Here is a 22,748-nt window from a genome sequence, read left to right as displayed (position 1 = left end):
AGCATCATCTTAAAGGTATAAGTGGACTCTTCTTGGCCAGAGTGGAGTTGGGTGAGTCAGAGAGCAGCAGCTAGATTGTAGGGCCTTCTGTGTCCTGTAGCCACTTTCAGATTTCATCTTATGATTTGGAAATACTGAAGATTTAAGCAAGAGAATTTACTCAGACTTATATTTTAGTAAACTTATGTAGGTGCTAGTAAGAAAGATCACTAGAGGGTGGAGAGATTAGAGCAGAGGGACTAGTTTTTAGGCAGCTACTGCAGTTGTCCACGAAGAGTGACTGATGGTTGGAATGAGGTAGTGGTTGTGTTCAGCCTACAGGAAGTGTATGACAAGAATTAGTAGTTGGTTGATTATGAAGGCTGACAGAGAAGGTGTAATCTAAACATATTTCTGAAGTTTCTTGGGCAGTGCCATTTACTGCAAAAGGGAGAACTTGAGGAGAAACACTGCTTTGCTGGAATGATGATGATGTTTAGTTCTGGCTGGATTGAGTGAGGTGTCCCATGTATACTAGATAGGGCTGAAGTTCCAAAGAAAAGCCCGAGCTAAAAATAGAGATTTGGGAGCTATTACAGTGTGGGGGAAGAAGGTGAGATGAAATTCTGTTAGAGATAGGATGGGAGTGAGATCAAGAATATTGCTTAAAAATTGTTAGCTTTGAAAAGTTGTAAGAACACTTCTTTTGGGCATGAAGAGAAGGGAAGACAATGGTAGTAGTCATTGATAGGAACTTAGACATTTCACTCCCAGATCTTCTGAGAGACAGAATTCTTCTTCCTCCTCTTTTACCCTCCTCCTCCTCTGCTGCCACTTTTCCCCCACCCTTTCTTTTGCTGCCTTCTAGATTTTTTTTCTTTATTATTTATAAATGTCATCACTACCAAATATTTGCTTTATATAAAAAATTCTGAAAGTCAATATACTTTCCTCTGTGGTAATATATAAGTCTACTTTTGGTTTCCTCTTCAGTTTTTTCAAATGTATTCTGGAAGTATTGGAATGGATTCTAGGACTTTAAAAGCAATTTTAAACTTATAGTTGACATAGAATGTTATACTGGTTTCAGGTATAGACCATATAGACAATTCTGCACAATCCAAAATGCTCACCATGTTAAGTATGGTCATCATCTGTCACCACACAACATTATTATTGACTATATTCTCTATGCTGTACTTTTCATCTCCAGGGCTTACTTATTTTTTAACTGGAAGTTTGTAACTCCTAACCCCCTTCATCTATTTTGCCCACCTCCACCCTCTCCCTCTAGCACTTTTTTTTTAAACACATTTTTATTGCCCTTTTTTTTTTGAAGATTTTATTTATTTATTTGACAGAGATCACAAGTAGGCAGAGAGGCAAGGCAGAGACAGAAGGGGAAGCAGGCTCCCTGCTGAGCAGAGAACCTGACGTGGGGCTCAATCCCAGGACCCAAAGATCATGACCTGAGTCAAAGACAGAGGCTTTAATCCACTGAGCCACTCAGGTGCCCTCCTCTAGGACTTTTTAATACAACAAGTTATAATTTCTAACGGCAAGGAATTTATTATTACATCTAAATGTAACTTAATTTTTATGTTCATACTTGTTAGTGAACTAATAAAATCACTTTTAGAAATACTATGATTTTGAGGAGAGCAAAAATAAAACCTTTTTGAAAGACTCATTGTATCATTTTTTCTTTAGCCAAGCATATTTTTATCTTATTTTTCCCAGCAGTGACATTGGACTGACTGTATCAGAGAGTTATTTGGGTTTGTGTTCCTTCAAGTATAGTAGAGAGCCTTCGGGATTTACTTATTTGAAAGCAGCTGTAAAGAAAAAATTCAGTAAATTTACAAAACACTATTTTCTGAAGAGAAGTGGAAGAATATGTGTTGGGTAGTTATGGTTTATCATTGAAAGTATTGAAGCTTAGGAGCACTTGGTTGGCTCAGTCTTTTAAGTGTCTGCCTTCAGCTCAGTTCATGATCCCCGGGTCCTGGGATTGAGTCTTGTGTCAGGCTTCTTGCTCAGAGGGGTCCGCTTCTCTCTCTCCCTCTCCCACTGTGTGTGCTTTCTTTCTAGCTCTTACTCTTTCTCAAATGAATAAATTAAAAAAAAAAAAAGATTCAGTGTTAAAGTACAATTTCAAAAGTTCATACATACGGTAAAATACTCTCAGCCAAACCTCAAGGGGAAACACTTCACAACATCTTTTGTTTCTCAACTCAATAATTCAAAGCTAGATATGTTGGAAAACTTGAGGTTGATTTTTACTTTGTTATATATTGAAAACATACCATTATTCTGGAAACGAAGTAGTTTTCCCCCTTATTAAAAAGTTTTTTTGTGAAGTAAGATACAAATGAGTACCGAGAATCTATAGTGGTTAGCTTAGACAGATGGGTCATTTCTCTTTCCTGGTCATTTGACTAACATTTTATGGGTATGTCTTACCAAAAACAGCCAGTGTTCTATTCCTAAGCAGTTCCTTCTTGTCTCACATTTGTTCTTACACTCTAAACTTACCAGAGAGACAACTCAGGAACTTGATTAGTAAGTAGCCTTACACCTTCTGGTAAGGTTCAATACTTTCTCTGTTACTGTAGGAATTTTGTATAAATAAAACTTGCTAAGAATGTATCTGTGACACTTCTCCTTTGGATTTTGAAAAGTCACAATTGGTAGCAGTAGAGTAAGCATTCTTGGAGACCGAAAGGATATAGTAGTCTCCCATTGGCCTGAGGACAGAGCCCCACATTTTGTGTTTCGGAGATCTTTGAGTTCAGATTCATTTCCTGTAAAGTACATAAGCAGATAGAAATCTTGAACAGGGTGTTTTTATTTTTTAGTCTATTCCAGGAAAAGAAACTATATCACCTGGAAATTTTCACTGCTTAGTGCAATTAATCAATTGAAACTTTATACAAGCAACTTCTGTAATCTTAGCTATAACTAAGTCTGCTAGGATGTTAGATAACTTCTCTAAAAAGACAGTCCTGCTAGTTATTTTGACTTCTTAGTCATATCTGTATTCTTCAGAAACCTTGCAAATGATAATCAAAACTACAACTGACTTGCCTGCAACTGATTTGACCATTGTCTGGAAAATTTTTTTCTGAGTTGCAGTGGTTTTTAGCACACAACTGAGAGAGCAATTAAACAAATATTTATTATATGCCTGTCATGTGTCAGGCGCTGGGCTAGCTCTGAGAGATAATCTAGTTCAGACATGCTCCTTGTCTCTGAGGAGACCACAGTTTAGTTGGGAAAAAGGAAGCAAAAATAGTCAGCTACACTATAATATAATAAATGCTATAACAGAGTCATGTGCAAGGCTCATTTATCCAGTGAGAGTATAAATTCTTAGAAGACAGGGACTAGTGTAATGTGTATCTTAATATCTCCTGTAGAGAGTTTCCCAAAAATAAGTGCTTAAGAAATATTTATGTAATATGTGATTAATGCACAGATCTCAGCCTGGAGAATAGTCTTCTGTTGTTATGTCCAACAGAATTAATGCTTTGATGCATTTCTACTAATTAGTCTTGTTTTAACTCTTCTGTTACTTCTCCAAATAATTTAACACCGTCTGAAAAGATTTTACACACCTTTTTCTCAAAATATTGCCACTGACTGAAGAATGGGATTTCATTGTCTGTTGTTCTGTCAGTCCACTGAAGTTATCTCCCAGTACCAGATCATCTCATTTCTCTCTCAGACTTTAGCTGCAGATTTCTTTGTCTTTTGCTGGATACTGAGTCAGATTTTTCCTTGGTCCTGATGAGGAGTGATAAGATAATTAAAGTAAAAATAGTAGTGAGTTTTTAAGTAGGCAGTTTTTAATTCTTTTTGTGAAAAACCCTACAAGAAAAGGGGACACCATCAATAAATAATAATGTGATTGTACCATTATAGGAAGGGCTAAGATGAAAAACTCCTTTTTAAATGAGTTTTTTTCTGGTCATAAGTAACAATTGACATGACTTTTAATGAAAGATTGCTGATTTGTAGTTAAGTATGGCCAAACGAACTTTTAAATTAATAGAGTTTATTTTTTCTGAGTGAATGTAACCTAGTATCTCGTGCACTCCTACAGTTTTCATGTTATTTTCTTATGGCCTCCTTATGCTATAACTGCTTTTAAAATAGTACCATTATTTTTTAGCCTTCCATATAACTAAATGGTTTTCTGAATCTTGAAATTAAACATCATGGGTAATTGTGGGTTTTTTTGTTTGGTTGGTTTTGGGGGGGGTAATGTATTTCTTTTTGTTTTTGCCTTTTAAATATGGAAACATTAATCATTTGCTGGGGAAATAGGCTGTACTGGTTCAAAACCCAGGAAAGTGTTATTAGCTTACCTATTACAAGGTACGTGTGTGTGTATGTATATATATGTATTTTTTTTTTTGTATTTTATTTATTTTTTATTTTTTTCCCCATCTTAAACAGATCATTGAGGTTGGACTTTGTGAAGTTTTTGAATTGATCAAGGAGACACGATTTTCTCATCCATCCCTATGCCTCAGGAGTCTCCAGGCGCTGCTTAACGTACTTCAGGGTCAGCAGCCAGAAGGCCTTCAGTCAGAGCCACCTGAGGTCCTAGGTAAGAGCTCAGGATCATTAAATGAAGTCTTTAAATGTAAATAGCTTCTCTTATGAAGCATATACTGCCTGTAATGCAGTGTTTGTTTTTTTTTTAAATTATGGTATTAAAACAGCAGGGGTGTAAATTTTAAGGTATTTTGCTCTGTTCTACTAGAGTTATAGTTTAATACTTACAGTTCATGCACAGACATTTCTTGATTACTGTGATGATGGGGAAAAAGCAAAACATAAATCCTTGGAACCCAGAAATAATCCCAAGCCTTATAATCGCCATTAACTTAATTTGTTCTCATTAAACCTTAGGCCAAAATATTGAACATTGACTTTTTCTAACTTTATGTGTTATTCTGGGTAGTTAAAAATGTGAGAAGAGAGGAAACAAATGCCGCGAACCCAGAACAGCACATCTAGTTTCCCAACAGACGGCATTTCTTTTGTATCCATTGTAAACAAAAATCCATTTTTGTTATAGATAATGCTTTTGAATTAGTGACAGCTTCCAATAAGTAAATATGTTTTCTTTTTGTAAAATGTATTTGGATTTTATAAATGCATGCCTTTCGTGTTATTGATACAGGTTCACACATAATCCAGTAAGCAAGTTGAGAGCTCTTGAGGAAGAGAAATAGAGATGGGGGCATAAGTCTGAAATTGGCTATTGCTTTTCTCTGATGCTGAAGTCTAGATTTTTCTAAATCTCAAGCATTAGTTCATATCAGAGTCATGTGGGTCCTATCTGTGGAGTTTCTGATTCAGTAGATTCAGCATAGGACCCAAGAATTTGCATTTAGAATACATTTCTGGGTGGTGTGCCAGTGCAGCTCACCTGGGGACAACACTGTTGGTCTGGACTAGAGTTTGATCTTCCTTTTCTACTTGGTTATTTGGTATTTATTAGACCCACATGTGAGAACCTAATTACATGTCATACTGGTTTTGTTTTGGTAGGTGGTTTTTTCAGGGGAGGGTAGGGAATCACACGGTGATTAGTTTTTGTGTTTAATTTTTTTGTTTGGTTTAGTGGGGGAGGGGAGTGCTTACCAGGGAGACAAGCTGAAGATTAAAAAAAAAAACAAAACCCTCCCCCACCCTGTGTTATTAAATACTACTACTAAATAAAAGCTGTCATATGGTGAGAAGCAGGCACCTTGTTTGATTATTGTTATGGTAACACCAGTGATCATATTACTATTATGATGCGTTACTTGGCATCACAGCATCTTACTAAAGCTTTATTTATTTAACTGATTTTTTTAAATTTTCCTTTATTTTTTATTTATTTTTTTAATTAATTTACTTATTTTCAGCATAACAGTATTCATTATTTTTGCACCACGCCCAGTGCTCCATGCAATCCGTGCCCTTTAGAATACCCACCACCTGGTACCCCAACCTCCCCTACCCCCACTTCAAACTCCTCAGATTGTTTTTCAGAGTCCATAGTCTCTCATGATTCACTGATTTTTTTTTTTTTTAAAGAATTTTTTGCTGCTCTCTGGCTTGTCACTTAACAAATAATTGAAATATTTAAAATATCCACTAAAACCTATATATCCTATTTATTACTTTGAGTTACATGCTGATCATTTCTATTTCCTAGATCTTCTGGCACACCATTGTCTTTTATCCATTGTTAAACATCTTGGTTTTTTTTTTTTTTTTTTTAAAGATTTTATTTATTTATTTATTTATTTATTTTTCCAATTTATTTATTTTCAGAAAAACAGTATTCATTATTTTTTCACCACACCCAGTGCTCCATGCAAGCTGTGCCCTCTATAATACCCACCACCTGGTACCCCAACCTCCCACCCCCCCACCACTTCAAACCCCTCAGACTGTTTTTCAGAGTCCATAGTCTCTCATGGTTCATCTCCCCTTCCAATTTACCCAAAAGCACATACCCTCCCCAATGTCCATAACCTTCCCCCCTTCTCCCAACCCCCCTCCCCCCAGCAACCCACAGTTTGTTTCGTGAGATTAAGAGTCACTTATGGTTTGTCTCCCTCCCTATCCCATCTTGTTTCATGGATTCTTCTCCTACCCACTTAAGCCCCCATGTTGCATCACCACTCCCTCATATCAGGGAGATCATATGATAGTTGTCTTTCTCCGCTTGACTTATTTCGCTAAGCATGATACGCTCTAGTTCCATCCATGTTGTCGCAAATGGCAAGATTTTGTTTCTTTTGATGGCTGCATAGTATTCCATTGTGTATATATACCACATCTTCTTGATCCATTCATCTGTTGATGGACATCTAGGTTCTTTCCATAGTTTGGCTATTGTGGACATTGCTGCTATAAACATTCGGTTGCACGTGCCCCTTTGGATCACTACGTTTGTATCTTTAGGGTAAATTCCCAGTAGTGCAATTGCTGGGTCATAGGGCAGTTCTATTTTCAACATTTTGAGGAATCTCCATGCTGTTTTCCAGAGTGGTTGCACCAGCTTGCATTCCCACCAACAGTGTAGGAGGGTTCCCCTTTCTCCGCATCCTCGCCAGCATCTGTCATTTCCTGACTTGTTGATTTTAGCCATTCTGACTGGTGTGAGGTGATATCTCATTGTGGTTTTGATTTGTATTTTCCTGATGCCGAGTGATACGGAGCACTTTTTCATGTGTCTGTTGGCCATCTGGATGTCTTCTTGGCAGAAACGTCTGTTCATGTCCTCTGCCCATTTCTTGATTGGATTATTTGTTCTTTGGGTGTTGAGTTTGTTAAGTTCTTTATAGATTTTGGACACTAGTCCTTTATCTGATATGTCGTTTGCAAATATCTTCTCCCATTCTGTCAGTTGTCTTTTGGTTTTGTTAACTGTTTCCTTTGCTGTGCAAAAGCTTTTGATTTTGATGAAATCCCAATAGTTCATTTTTGCCCTTGCTTCCCTTGCCTTTGGCGATGTTCCTAGGAAGATGTTGCTGCGGCTGAGGTTGAAGAGGTTGCTGCCTGTATTCTCCTCAAGGATTTTGATGGATTCCTTTCTCACATTGAGGTCCTTAATCCATTTTGAATCTATTTTTGTGTGTGGTGTAAGGAAATGGTCCAATTTCATTTTTCTGCACGTGGCTGTCCAATTTTCCCAACACCATTTATTGAAGAGGCTGTCTTTTTTCCATTGGACATTCTTTCCTGCTTTGTCGAAGATTAGTTGACCATAGAGTTGAGGGTCTATTTCTGGGCTCTCTATTCTGTTCCATTGGTCTATGTGTCTGTTTTTGTGCCAGTACCATGCTGTCTTGATGATGACAGCTTTGTAATAAAGCTTGAAGTCCGGAATTGTGATGCCACCAACTTTGGCTTTGTTTTTCAATATCCCTTTGGCTATTCGAGGTCTTTTCTGGTTCCATATAAATTTTAAAATTATTTGTTCCATTTCTTTGAAAAAGATGGATGGTACTTTGATAGGAATTGCATTAAATGTGTAGATTGCTTTAGGTAGCATAGACATTTTCACAATATTTATTCTTCCAATCCAGGAGCATGGAACATTTTTCCATTTCTTTGTGTCTTCCTCAATTTCTTTCATGAGTACTTTATAGTTTTCTGAGTATAGATTCTTAGCCTCTTTGGTTAGGTTTATTCCTAGGTATCTTATGGTTTGGGGTGCAATTGTAAATGGGATTGACTCCTTAATTTCTCTTTCTTCTGTCTTGTTGTTGGTGTAGAGAAGTGCAACTGATTTCTGTGCATTGATCTTATATCCTGACACTTTACTGAATTCCTGTATAAGTTCTAGCAGTTTTGGAGTGGAGTCTTTTGGGTTTTCCACATAGAGTATCATATCATCTGCGAAGAGTGATAATTTGACTTCTTCTTTGCCGATTTGGATGCCTTTAATTTCCTTTTGTTGTCTGATTGCTGAGGCTAGGACTTCTAGTACTATGTTGAATAGCAGTGGTGATAATGGACATCCCTGCCGTGTTCCTGACCTTAGTGGAAAAGCTTTCAGTTTTTCTCCATTGAGAATGATATTTGCAGTGGGTTTTTCATAGATGGCTTTGATGATATTGAGGTATGTGCCCTCTATCCCTACACTTTGAAGGGTTTTGATCAGGAAGGGATGCTGTACTTTGTCAAATGCTTTTTCAGCATCTATTGAGAGTATCATATGGTTCTTGTTCTTTCTTTTATTGATGTGTTGTATCACATTGACTGATTTGCGGATGTTGAACCAACCTTGCAGCCCTGGAATAAATCCCACTTGGTCGTGGTGAATAATCCTTTTAATGTACTGTTGAATCCTATTGGCTAGTATTTTGGTGAGAATTTTTGCATCTGTGTTCATCAAGGATATTGGTCTATACCTCTCTTTTTTGATGGGATCCTTGTCTGGTTTTGGGATCAAGGTGATGCTGGCCTCATAAAATGAGTTTGGGAGTTTTCCTTCCATTTCTATTTTTTGGAACAGTTTCAGGAGAATAGGAATTAGTTCCTCTTTAAATGTTTGGTAGAATTCCCCCGGGAAGCCATCTGGCCCTGGGCTTTTGTTTGTTTGGAGATTTTTAATGACTGTTTCAATCTCCTTACTGGTTATGGGTCTGTTCAGGCTTTCTATTTCTTCCTGGTTCAATTTTGGTAGTTTATATGTTTCTAGGAATGCATCCATTTCTTCCAGATTGTCAAATTTGTTGGCGTAGAGTTGCTCATAGTATGTTCTTATAATAGTTTGTATTTCTTTGGTGTTAGTTGTGATCTCTCCTCTTTCATTCATGATTTTATTTATTTGGGTCCTTTCTCTTTTCTTTTTGATAAGTCTGGCCAAGGGTTTATCAATTTTATTAATTCTTTCAAAGAACCAGCTCCTAGTTTGGTTGATTTGTTCTATTGTTTTTTTGGTTTCTATTTCATTGATTTCTGCTCTGATCTTTATGATTTCTCTTCTCCTGCTGGGCTTAGGGTTTCTTTCTTGTTCTTTCTCCAGCTCCTTTAGGTGTAGGGTTAGGTTGTGTACCCGAGACCTTTCTTGTTTCTTGAGAAAAGCTTGTACCGCTATATATTTTCCTCTCAGGACTGCCTTTGTTGTGTCCCACAGATTTTGAACCGTTGTATTTTCATTATCATTTGTTTCCATGATTTTTTTCAATTCTTCTTTAATTTCCCGGTTGACCCATTCATTCTTTAGAAGGATGCTGTTTAGTCTCCATGTATTTGTGTTCTTTCCAAACTTCCTCTTGTGGTTGAGTTCTAGCTTCAGAGCATTGTGGTCTGAAAATATGCAGGGAATGATCCCAATCTTTTGATACCGGTTGAGTCCTGATTTAGGACCGAGGATGTGATCTATTCTGGAGAATGTTCCATGTGCACTAGAGAAGAATGTGTATTCTGTTGCTTTGGGATGAAATGTTCTGAATATATCTGTGATGTCCATCTCATCCAGTGTATCATTTAAGGCCTTTATTTCCCTGTTGATCTTTTGCTTGGATGATCTGTCCATTTCAGTGAGGGGAGTGTTAAAGTCCCCTACTATTATTGTATTATTGTTGATGTGTTTCTTTGATTTTGTTATTAATTGGTTTATATAGTTGGCTGCACCCACGTTGGGGGCATAGATATTTAAAATTGTTAGATCTTCTTGTTGGACAGACCCTTTGAGTATGATATAATGTCCTTCCTCATCTCTTATTATAGTCTTTGGCTTAAAATCTAATTGATCTGATATAAGGATTGCCACTCCTGCTTTTTTCTGATGTCCATTAGCATGGTAAATTCTTTTCCACCCCCTCACTTTAAGTCTGGAGGTGTCTTCGGGTTTAAAATGAGTTTCTTGGAGGCAACATATAGATGGGTTTTGTTTCTTTATCCATTCTGATACCCTGTGTCTTTTGATTGGGGCATTTAGCCCATTAACATTCAGGGTAACTATTGAGAGATATGATTTTAGTGCCATTGTATTGCCTGTAAGGTGACTGTTACTGTATATTGTCTCTGTTCCTTTCTGATCTACCACTTGTAGGCTCTCTCTTTGCTTAGAGGACCCCTTTCAGTATTTCCTGTAGAGCTGGTTTGGTGTTTGCAAATTCTTTCAGTTTTTGTTTGTCCTGGAAGCTTTTAATCTCTCCTTGTATTTTCAATGTTATCCTCGCTGGATATAGTATTCTTGGCTGCATGTTTTTCTCGTTTAGTGCTCTGAAAATGTCATGCCAGCTCTTTCTGGCCTGCCAGGTCTCTGTGGATAAGTCAGCTGCCAATCTAATACTTTTACCATTGTATGTTACAAACTTCTTTTCCCGGGCTGCTTTCAGGATTTTCTCTTTGTCACTAAGGCTTGTAAATTTTACTATTAGGTGACGGGGTGTGGGCCTATTCTTATTGATTTTGAGGGGCGTTCTCTGAACCTCCTGAATTTTGATGCTCGTTCCCTTTGCCATATTGGGGAAATTCTCCCCAATAATTCTCTCCAGTATACCTTCTGTTCCCCTCTCTCTTTCTTCTTCTTCTGGAATCCCCATTATTCTAATGTTGTTTCGTCTTATGGTGTCACTTATCTCTCGAATTCTCCCCTCATGGTCCAGTAGCTGTTTGTCCCTCTTTTGCTCAGCTTCTTGATTCTCTGTCATTTGGTCTTCTATATCGCTAATTCTTTCTTCTGCCTCATTTATCCTAGCAGTGAGGAACTCCATTTTTGATTGAACTTCATTAATAGCTTTTTTGATTTCAACTTGGTTAGATTTTAGTTCTTTTATTTCTCCAGAAAGGGCTTTTATATCTCTGGAGAGGGTTTCTCTAATATCTTCCATGCCTTTTTCAAGCCCGGCTATAACCTTGAGAATTGTCATTTTGAACTCTAGATCTGACATATTACCAATGTCTGTGTTGATTAGGTCCCTATCCTTCGGTACTGCCTCTTGTTCTTTTTTTTGTTGTGAATTTTTCCGCCTTGTCATTTTGTCCAGCTAAGAGTATATGAAGGAGCAAGTAAAATACTAAAAGGGTGGCAACAATCCCAGGAAAATATGCTTTAACCAAATCAGAAGAGATCCCAAATCGTGAGGGGGGATTTCTCCCCCATCACGATTGGGTGAGGGATCTCCTCTGGTTGGGATCTCCTTTGATTAGGATCTCCCAATCTTTTCTGATTGGGATCTCTTCTGATTTGGGGATAAAAAGAGGTTCAAAAAGAAAGAAAGAAAAAAAAGAAAGAAAGAATTAAAAAAAAGAGATTGAATTAAAAATTCAATCAAGAATTTAAAAAAGAATTAAGAAAAAAAAGATTGAAGAGATTAGGATCTCTCCTGATTTGGGGATAAAAAAAGGTTCAAAAAGAAAGAAAGAATAAAAAGAAAAAAAAAGAATAAAAAAAAAAGAAAATGAATAAACAAAAGTATAAAAAAGAAAAATATATATATTAGATAATCTAGTTAAAAAACGTTAAAAGAGAAAAGGGTAAAAGTTATAAAAAATTTTAGCAGAAGAAGAGAAAAAAAATGAAAAAGAAAAAAATTAAATTAACTGCAAGACTGAAAAATCACAGGCAGAAAGCCATGAGTTCCGTGGTTTGTTTTCTCCTCCTCTGGAATTCTGCTGCTCTCTCCTTGGTATTGAAACTGCACTCCTTGGTAGGTGAACTTGGTCTTGCCTGGATTTCTTGTTGATCTTCTGGGGGAGGGGCCTGGTGTAGTGATTCTCAAGTGTCTTTGCCCCAGGCGGAATTACACCGCCCTTACCGGGGCCGGGCTGAGTGATCTGCTCGGCTTTGCTTTCAGGAGCTTTTGTTCCCTGAGCGCTTTCCGTAGAGTTCCGGAGGACGGGAATAGAAATGGCGGCCTCCTGGTCTCCGGCCCGGAGGAGCCGAGAGCCCGGGGCCCCACTCCCCTGTGCGCCCTCAGCGAACAGCTCCCAGTAACTCACGTCTGCCCAACCTCCGGCCGTGCTCCGAGCTCACTGAGCTTGCGGCCGGTTCAAGGCAACTCTGAGCTGCGAGCTCACTGTCAGCTCTGTCTCTGCAGCCGGCTTTCCCGTTCCAATATCCGCAAGCTCTGCGACACTCGGACACCCCCGATCCTTCTGTGACCCCGCAGGACCGGAGGTCACGCCGACCCTGTGTGGGCTTCGCCCCGGTTTAGCCTCCGGAGCTATGTCCCTCAGCGGAACAGACTTTTAAAAGTCCTGATTTTGTGCTCCGTTGCTCCGCCGCTTGCCGGGCGCCGGTCCCTCCCCCCGGGGTCTATCTTCCCGTCGCTTTGGATTCACTTCTCCGCCAGTCCTACCTTTCAGAAAGTGGTTGTTTTTCTGTTTCTAGAATTGCTGTTCTTCTTCTCCTCGATCTGCCGATGGATTTGCAGGTGTTTGCAATCTTTAGATAAGCTCTCTAGCTGATCTCCTGCTAGCTGAGGTAGTCTCAGCCTGCTACTTCTCCGCCATCTTGACTCCTCTAAACATCTTGTTTTATATATTTATTTGGCCAGGGTTTTTTTTTTGTTGTTGTTTGTTTGTTTGTTTTGTTTTTTCTTGTTAATAGTTGCAGATACTGCTGTACTTCTTTGGTCTCTCTTTTATCCTTTCAGTGTTTGCTTCTGGTCTCTTTAGTGCTTTGATTTATTTTTCTATTGAGGGATTTACCATCACTTTATATTTCTTATTTTGTTTAATTAGCTCAAAGATGTAATTTGACTTTTTTAAAACTAAATTTTTATTGAAATCTGTCTCTGTTTTTTCCTTTGATCTAATAGTGTAATCACATGAATACACTTTGGGTTTTTTTTTATGTTATTCATGAAAATATAGGTATATATGAATCACTCTGACTGTCAGGGTAGCTTGATTGATTATTACACACCAAGCTTCTTCTCCTAGGAAATGGATTTTGATTTAGAAATTGTCTAGGTAAAAAAAATCATTCTTTTTACATCTATTTTTCTGTTCATTTTAGGGTTGGAATGTATGTTCTTAAGTATTCACGCAAATGTAAAAGTATCTTCTGTGTTCTTTGCAAAGAGCATATAATTCAGGGGTGATCAGTACAGACATTGTTGCTGTTATTATGGGACTTAGTATCAGACAGTCGAACATGTGTGATTGCAGATGTGGATAAATAGTATGGGGGATGTAGAGGGAGTTCTGGGAGTCTCTAACAGGCTTTTTTGAAGATGTGACATTGGAGACTTGAAAGACAAGTAGGAAGAAGTTAACTGTGTTTCTAGGCAGAAAGAGCGTGCAGTAAGTCTCTGAGATAGGAAGGAGAATGACTGAACAAAGGTTGTCTGGCTAGAATGTGGACAGTGACGGGAAGGAGGGCTTTGCCATAGGTGAGGAGGGAGGCAGGGACTAGACAATGTGGAGCTTCATAGGCCATGTTAAAGGAGCCCAGTAGCTTTTGTTCTAGGAGAAATGGAAAGTCACTCACTGTCTCCTTATGCTTAAAAAAAGTTCTTTATTTTATAACACTTATACTGTTCTTTCCCACTTGAATCTAACTTTTTTGATGACAGGCATTCTTTGTCTTGTTTACCGAAGTACTATCACAACCGAGAACAGTTTCTCATGTACAGAAAGAATTCAATAAATATTTTCTGAGTAATTAAAAGATGAAGGGGCAGAAAGATAATGATGGAAGGGAGGATGGACAAATGGAGATAGTAGAGAGGAAAGGGTGCAGGGAAAGAAGTATAGTTGGGAGTGAAGGGTGAAGGGAAGGAGAGACTGAAGGGTATACATACAGGCAAGTGAAGAAAGGGAGGGAGAATGGAAAGAAGGGAGAGTAGCAGGAGCCAACTAACAAAGGAGTGAACAGATTTTAAATAAAAAACCAGATGTTTGGTTTAAAACTTCTCTTTGGCTATAAAGGGACAAAGTGAAGGTAGGAGCTAATTAAGGAGCACTTTGTAGTATTCTGATTCTGAGGTGGTTGGAAGGATGGATTGGGAGGCTGGTCGTGAGATGGACCAAGTGAAGGCTTTCAGAAGCACAAGTGACAGGCGTAACTGGGGTGAGAGACACAGGAGATGAGGGAGACAGAAGAAGGCGAGCTCCGTGAGTCCACGATAAACCACATGTGGCCTTTTAGTTTTCAGAGTTGCAGTACACGAATTCTTTCTCTTGCTCTTTTTCCCTCTCCCTTTCTTCATCTTCCGTAATTTTGCAGTCTTTTTCTGACTGTTTCTTTCTTTTTCTTTCTGTCTTGAGTGCTCATTCTATAGGGATTTTCAAATTCCCCTTCCCTTCTGCAGAAGAAATACCTGGAAGTCTTTGATTCAGTTTTGGGCAGAGTTGTTCAGGGGATTTTGTGTGGAAACTTCATGTGACCATAGAACGTTCAGGTGTTCATTTACCATCTTTACCACTAAATGGCTTTATCATTTAGGGAAAATCTCTTTATCTCCCTGTCTCAATTTCATTGTCTGTTAAATGGGGATGGTATATGTCCTATTGACTAGAAGGTTTTTCTAGGGTATAAAATGAATTACATACTCACTTTATAAATACAAATGTGAATTGTTATTATGTTAGCAATAAAGCAAGTTCACATTAAAAAAATTATAGCATGTGTATATGTATTCTGTTGTTTTGCAAATATGTAATTTTCTGGATACTTAAAAACATTTTAAGAAGCTTGTATTCTTCCCACTTTAAAAGGTAAAATAAGTGCAGTGAGTAGTCTGTTACTTGAGAGGATATTTCTTGAATGTGTGAATGCCTCAAGACAAGTTTCTTTTAAACAACCTGGGATAGATTCCATTTTTTTATTTACAAAAATAAAGTGTTGAACTAAATGTTCTCTCTAAGGTCCTTTTTATATAAATATTCTAACTTTGCGGGGGAAAGGGTAACTAGAAAGGAACTAATGCAAAGTAAGTGTTCTAGGTGCCTTAAATATTTTTTTTATAATGAAGCAAGGTATAAGTAAATAAACAGATGCATGAAGTGTTCTGTATGTCGAGTGAATGTAATTGAGTTTTATTTTATCCGCAGAGTCTCTCTTCCAGCTCCTTTTGGAAATCACTGTTCGAAGTACGGGAATGAATGACAGCACAGGCCAGTCTCTGACAGCACTTTCCTGTGCTTGCCTCTTTAGTCTGGTGGCTTCTTGGGGAGAAACAGGAAGGACACTTCAGGCCATCTCTGCTATCCTCACCAATAATGGCAGCCACGCTTGCCAAACAATACAGGTATTTCATTTAAATCTGCTTAGAAGGTTATAAGATGCCAAGTTGGAATTTCACCTTAATTGTCAATAGGAGTCCCCTGCTTTTTCTCACTCATTATAGTTATTTGAGCTATCCAAGTTGATATATAAGTAATCCACAGTATATATAAAGTAATAAAATGAAATTTGGCAAAAACTCCGAGAGCTTTAGACTGGTCTTTGTGTTGGCACCCCAGCTACCTCTTCTCTTGCATTGTCTTGTTCTCTGTCCTCCCCACCTCCCATCTTGCCCAGAATTTTTAAGTATTTTAACTAACCCCTGCACTGTTCAAGGATCAAATGTAGTTTTTTGTTTTTTGGGTTTTTTTTTTTAAGATTTTACTTATGTATTTGACAGAGAGATAGCACAAGTAGGCAGAGCGTCAGGGAGAGGGAGAAGTAGGCTCCCCGTTGAGCAGGGAGCCCGATGTGGGGCTTGATGGGACCCTGGAATTAAGACCTGAGCCAGAGGCAGCCACTTAATCCCACTGAGCCACCCAGGCGCCTCTCAAATGTCGTTTTTTAATGAATTCATTTGTTTCTGAACTGCTTCAGCTTTACATAGAACATTTTTAAGTTTTTAATACCTGACTGTGGAATAAGCTCTTTATTGTTGTTAGTAGTAGGAAATACAATTCTTCTTAAAGCACAATTGATTTAATTCTTTTGGATTGTTCTGGAAATTGAGTAAGAAGTTACAGTTTTTGTTTTTTTTTTTTTTTAAATTTATTTATTTATTTATTTATTTTTTTCCCAATTTATTTATTTAGAAGTTACAGTTTTAAGTCTCTGTTATGTGCTCTTTACTGGCCCCTTGGTCAACCTCCAGAACAGATGGAAGGGCTGCTTCAATCCTGTTATTCACAGCCAAAGATAGCAGAATGGGAGTGTGGGTCCTTTTCTTAGGCTTAATTCAGCAGTGTTGAACTCTCCTTGCCAAACATGAGCAATCTCTTTAGTCTAGATTTCGGGTCTTATTCTTTTCCCTCTTTCTGCCCCGCCTGAAATCTTCTTTTCCCTTTTTATGATCCTGAATTAGTTTGAAGTTCCTCTAATGCAGTAATGTTCAAAACTGTTCTGCACCTGTGCTTTGAGGTTTGGCAAATTTTAAGTACACAGATAATTCTTAAATTTTAATGAAATAACACAAACATTTACATATACCAAATTTTTAAAATACAGTGACCATAAACACATGAGCTTATTAGGCATTGTGTGATCTATTTTTGTGCATAGACTCATCTCAGAGGATATGAGGTGGAGTCTAAATGATGAGTTGAATTGGCCGGACCAGAGAGAGGAGGTATTACTGTTGGGAATGTTGGGGGAGCCTGTTCTTAGTGTCCATGGGCTAAGGCAGGGAGATAAGAGTAAAAGTGGAATACTGAAGGCTGAAAGTAGTTTAGTGTAGTTACAGTATTGAGAGCTTTAAGCTAACAGAGGTAGTACTTGCATGTATATCTGTCTGACTCTAGTATTGTGCTTAATATGCACTGGTCTGTGCACAATACTAGATATCCTGAATCAAAAGCTGAGGTTCTCTACAGACCTGCCCCATCCCTGCATCCCTGTCTCTAGCCCAGATACCATACTACAGCCTGTTATCTTAATGTGGCTTACAGGGTTCCTCATGATTTGGCCTCATTCCACCAACCACTTCATTTCACAGAACAGTCTTGGCCAGGCTAGGGGTAGAGAGAGAAAAGTCTTCCCTCAGAGTGTATAACTCTAACATCTCAAATTCTTTTGGGATTTAAATGCATGTTACTTATCTTGTTCCAAAAAGCTTAAGCTGAGAGTTTAAAGTAGGGCAGGAATGCGAGTACCATGAGGTACCTTATTGAAGGAGACTAAAATCCTTTTTGGAGGAATGAACTCCAAGCTTCATAGATTACCCATGGACAAAACACATCTGAGCTCACAAACAAAAAGCACATGGAAAAAAAAGCACTATCGTTTAGAGTTAGTAGAAACAAATATAGCAGAGTCAGTCCTGCCTAGTCTATATATATTGAAATTATTTGAAATAGAATATAAAACATACATATTTAATATAGTTAATAATAAAAGAAAGTATCACCAAGTATTATTAAGGAATAAGAATATAAAAAGACAATCTGAGGGGTTTGGAGTGGCGGAGGGGTGGGAGGTTGGGGTACCAGGTGGTGGGTATTATAGAGGGCACGGCTTGCATGGAGCACTGGGTGTGGTGAAAAAATAATGAATACTGTTTTTCTGAAAATAAATAAATTGGAAAAAAAAAGAATATAAAAAGAATCAGAAGGATCAGAAAACCAAACTGAACTCCTAGAAATAAAAAAAAACAAATAATTACAATCTGAAATTTAAAGGATGAGTTAATTATTGGATATAAAAGAGGAAGAAATTACTCAGAATGCAGCACAGAGAGACAGAGAAGGTATGGAAGACCAAATAAGAAACATGAATAGAGAATGAGAAAGCCTAATGTATTAATACAATTTGAGTTTCACAAGGCAGTGATGCATTTGTGGAGAGTAATACTTGAAATAATTAGTAAGGTTTTCTAAAATTGGTAATGACATGAAATCCTCAGATTAAGGAAGTCTAATTTATCAGAGTAAATGCTCTAGGCCCTGCCACAATGTTGGTGAGAGAAAATCAGCAGAAGAAAAAAAGGAGGAAATCTGAGACTTCTTATTGTAGTACTGGGTTATCTTAGAATTAAGTACCCTTTTAGAAAGCACGAAAGAAATGGAGTCATGTTGGAGAGACCCATTAATTTCTGCCCCTCCCTGTCTCCAGGGAGGTTATAATAAAGGTTTTAATAAGGTTATACTAAATTATTTTTAAAGTATAAACTTTTAAGAATGGGACATATTTTTAAAAAATAGAAATAGGAGAAAGCTTAAATTTAATTTCCTTAAGAGGCTAATGCCCATAGAAAGTAAGTTGATTTTCACCTAAAACTCCAGATGGGATTTAGAATTAGAAGTAGCAGGTGCCTGGGAAGTGGTGGTGAGGACAAGAGCTAAAAATTGATTGGAAATCTGTATAATGAAAAGTAGAGAGGGGTGCCTGGGTGGCTCAGTGGGTTAAAGCCTCTGCCTTTGGCTCAGGTCATAATCCCAGGGTCCTGGGATCGAGCCCCGCGTTGAGCTCTCTGCTCAGCGGGGAGCCTGCTTACTCCTCTCTCTCTGCCTACTTGTGATCTCCATCTGTCAAATAAATAAAATCTTAAAAAAAAAAAAAAAAGAAAAGTTAGAGAACCCCAGAGGTGTTCTTTTGCCCTTCCTAGCAACTGTCCTAGCCAAGCAACTGTCCTTCTCTCATATCCCAGAGAGATAGGTTTCCTGTCTAAAGAAACTGAGCCACAGAGACCAGGGGAAACCAGCCACAACTGAGAGTGGAATTAGGAGCTAAGCTGAAAATGGAGATTTAATGAAAGTCTTTCTATTGATGATGGAATTTCAAAATCCTCACTAAATTTCCGGAACAGTGCCCATAAGACTTATTATAGCTTCTAGGAAAAAGACTGGCAGAATCTTCTTTGGAGAAAGAGCAAGAAAAGACCCACAAATGCAGATATTTGGAAGGGGGCCCACCACTGAAACTCTCTATCTTAGTGTGATCATTTTGAGGTGAGCTCAAATCAGGTGATCTGTCAGATCCTGTCTATTCATAGCAAGCTTTCTACCATTTTTTTAGTAGCTTACTCTTAAAAGTGTATAACCAGATTATTTGTCTTTTGGGTTTTGAGTTTGGTAAGTTCTTTATAGATTTTGGATACTTACCCTTTATCACATATGTCATTTGCAGATATCTTCTCCCATTCTGATGTTTTCTTCCCTTTGCAGAAGTCTTTTATCTTGATGAATCCCAGTAGTTCATTTTTCCTTTTGTTCCTCTTGCCTCCAGAGATGTGTTTACTAAGAAGTTGCTATGGCTGATACCAGAGAGGTTGTTGCCTCTGTTCTCTAGTATTTTGATGGTTTCCTGCCTCACAGTTGGGTCTTCCCTTCACTTTGAATTAATTTTTGTGTATGGTGTAAGAAAGTGGTCCACTTTCATTCTTTTGTATGTGGCTGTCCAGTTTTCCCAACACCATTTGTTGAAGAAACTATCTTTTCTCCATTGGATATTCTTTCTTGCTTCATCAAAGATTAGTTGACCATATAGTTGTGGGTTCATTTCTGAGTTTTCTGTTCTGTTCCACTGATCAGTGTCTGTTCTGGGCCAGTACTATACTGTTTTCATGACTACAGCTTTGTAATATAGCTTGAAGTCTGGAATTGGGATACCTCCAGCTTTGCTTTTCTTTTTGAAGATTGCTTTGACTATTTGTAGTCTTTTGGGGTTCCATACAAATTTTAGGATTGTTCTAGTTCTGTGAAAATGGAATAATTTTAACTTCTATTCCTTAGTCTAGGTCAGAGCAGGGTTTCATGAGGGGTTTTGCCAACCGGGAAAAGTAGAAATGGTGTGTTTGTGACTTATTGAGAGGAGCGTGGGAAAGGAACACTTAGGGGTAGGTATAGAGAAACCAGCAAGCCCCAAAATAGGGCAGTTTTTGACTTAACAAAAAAAGAAGAAAAATTACACAAGAGGGAAATGTAATGTTATACAGTTTGGTTCATGAACCGTGACTACAGATTCGTAATAAGTGACCTTTGAATACTAATGTAACCAGAAATTATTATATAGCTCAATTTTGAGGATTTGGGATAGGACGAGGGGCATCATTGTTCATAATAGACACCAACAGAGAAAGTATCTCAAACAAAAAAATGAACCATGGAAGCTTTGGCATATTATTTAGGAATATGGATAGTGATTCTAGGTAAAACAGCTGTAAGTTTAATATAGCTGCTTCTAGGGAGAGAATTTGTAATATTCAATTATGTATATGTTATCCTATCATATCTATATATATTTATACTATCTATACATATATCATAAATTATTTTGGGTGAGTCAGGCCTTAGAACTGGAAGGGGTGGAGAATATATCTGTGAACAGTGGGTCACTTATCTCTGTGAAAGCTCTTCCCTCTACAAAGTGTGTCCCATAGAAATATTATGTAGTCTACATGTGTGATTAAAACTTTTTATTAGCCACATTAAAAAGGTAAAATGAAACAAGTATGGTTAATTATGTATTTTAATAGTGTATTTCACTCGACATATCCACAAAATCAGTTCAACATGTAATCAATGTAATATTAAGATTCTGCCTTCTTGAAGTAATCATGTGGAATGTGACTGTCATTTCTATGGCTGCACACCAAATTAATGACAGAGTCCTCTGAAAATCCTTAAAATAAAACACTTTATCTCACTTAAAAAAAAAAAAAAGATTCTGCCTTCTTGTTTTTATACTAAGTCTTCAAAATCCAGTGCGTATTTTGTATTTAGAGCACTGTCCACCTTCCAAGAGCTCAGTAGTCACATGTGGCTAATGGCTGCCATATTGGAAAGTGCAGCTGTAGAACTGTGACTGAGTGGTCTCCTGGGGTCTGGCTGTGTTGTTGGATATGGTAAAAGAGTGACAAAAGATGAGGAATAGAATTTCCTCTGCTGGCAGAATGCTGGTCCCATGCTGGTGACTGTTGACAACTCAGTTAGTGTTCCAGATATTAGCAGGTCTTTGATAAATATTGCTATCCAATGATAAATGAAGGCTGAATAAATGCACAGTTAACACAAATGAGTTTTCATATAATGGAGTATTGTTGATGGGCGTTAATGGGCGTTAGTCATAATGGAAAAGCAAAGTGGAAGAGAAACATCGGAAATTTTGTTCCATCTGTAGAAACTGTACCGCACCGTTCTTTTTTGCTTAAGTCTGCGCTTTGTTATTGGGAAGTGTATTAATAATTATGCATATCCTACAAAAGATATTTTGGCTTGTGTGTATTCTAATCCAGCATAATTTTATTTATATCCAGTGTTCATACTTTTTACTAATCTAGTATATTTCTGTCTGCAAAACTTGAAATCATAGGCAGTTCTTGTTATTGGTGTTTGGGAGAAAGATGCATATTTCAGTATTTTCAGCCAAAAATGCAAGTTAATATTCTTTGAATTTGATATTTTTACCTTGGACTCCTGAGATTTGCTTCTTATAGGTAAACTTCTAGTTAGTAGTTTCTACTGATGTGCCAAACCGTGATCATTCTGAACAATTTATTTTCTCATAAATGGTGAAGTATCTTTATTTTGTCTGTTTTGTGTTTGCAATACTTAAAAATACCTATTTATTTGTTTTCTTGTCTTTTAAATAGGTGCCAACGATACTAAATTCCCTACAGAGAAGTGTACAGGCAGTGTTGGTGGGAAAAATTCAAATTCAGGACTGGTTTAGCAATGGCATTAAGAAAGCAGCTTTAATGCATAAGTGGCCATTAAAAGAAATATCTGTTGATGAAGATGATCAATGTCTACTTCAGAATGATGGATTTTTTCTTTATCTGTTATGCAAGGATGGATTATACAAAATAGGCTCTGGATACAGTGGAACAGTTAGGGTAATGTGATTCTTTATAGTTTTTAATTATAGCAGAAGTTATGTCCATGCTGAATTGTGTTTTGTTTTCAGCTTTATTTTTAGAGTACTATTTAATTTTGATGTAATAATACTTCTTTGAAAATCATGATAGAAACATAAGTATTAAATGTCATACATTTGTGTTGTTTTTCATTGATTATTAATTATGAAACTGTTGATGGGCTAATTTTTTTGTCACATTGCAGGGCCATATATATAATTCTACATCTCGCATCAGAAACAGAAAAGAAAAAAAGTCTTGGTTAGGGTATGCTCAGGTAAGAGATTATCCATAATAAACCAAGCTTTTCTTTCCTGTCTTTTACAACATGTGGCTTGTACTTATTTGATCAGTAAATAATGTCACTTCTGTTTAAACAGATACAGTGTATTTTTAATAATATGGCTAATAACAGTGTCACAGTGTAATATAAAGAACATTGGGTTAGCATTCCTAATAGGTTTACCTTTGGTCCTGGCCCTGATCCTTATTAGCTGT

General features: G+C 37.5%; 1 protein-coding gene across 12 annotated transcripts in view; it reads left to right on the top strand.

Annotated features, from left to right (window-relative positions):
- The window catches only part of MYCBP2 (MYC binding protein 2), a 283,092-nt gene that overhangs the window by 40,420 nt on the left and 219,924 nt on the right, over nt 1–22,748 (top strand). For all 12 annotated transcript variants that reach the window (XM_044249910.1, XM_044249909.1, XM_044249914.1 and 9 more), the window contains exons 4-7: nt 4,441–4,594; nt 15,511–15,707; nt 21,987–22,229; nt 22,456–22,527. In XM_044249910.1, coding sequence (XP_044105845.1) covers nt 4,441–4,594; nt 15,511–15,707; nt 21,987–22,229; nt 22,456–22,527 — 666 coding nt within the window. The remainder of the gene's footprint in view (nt 1–4,440; nt 4,595–15,510; nt 15,708–21,986; nt 22,230–22,455; nt 22,528–22,748) is intronic.

Source organism: Neovison vison, chromosome 5, assembly GCF_020171115.1.
Source record: "Neovison vison isolate M4711 chromosome 5, ASM_NN_V1, whole genome shotgun sequence".
Lineage (NCBI taxonomy): Eukaryota > Metazoa > Chordata > Mammalia > Carnivora > Mustelidae > Neogale > Neogale vison.
The sequence above is the reverse complement of the archived record's forward strand: the minus strand, read 5'-3'. Positions and strand labels throughout refer to the sequence as shown.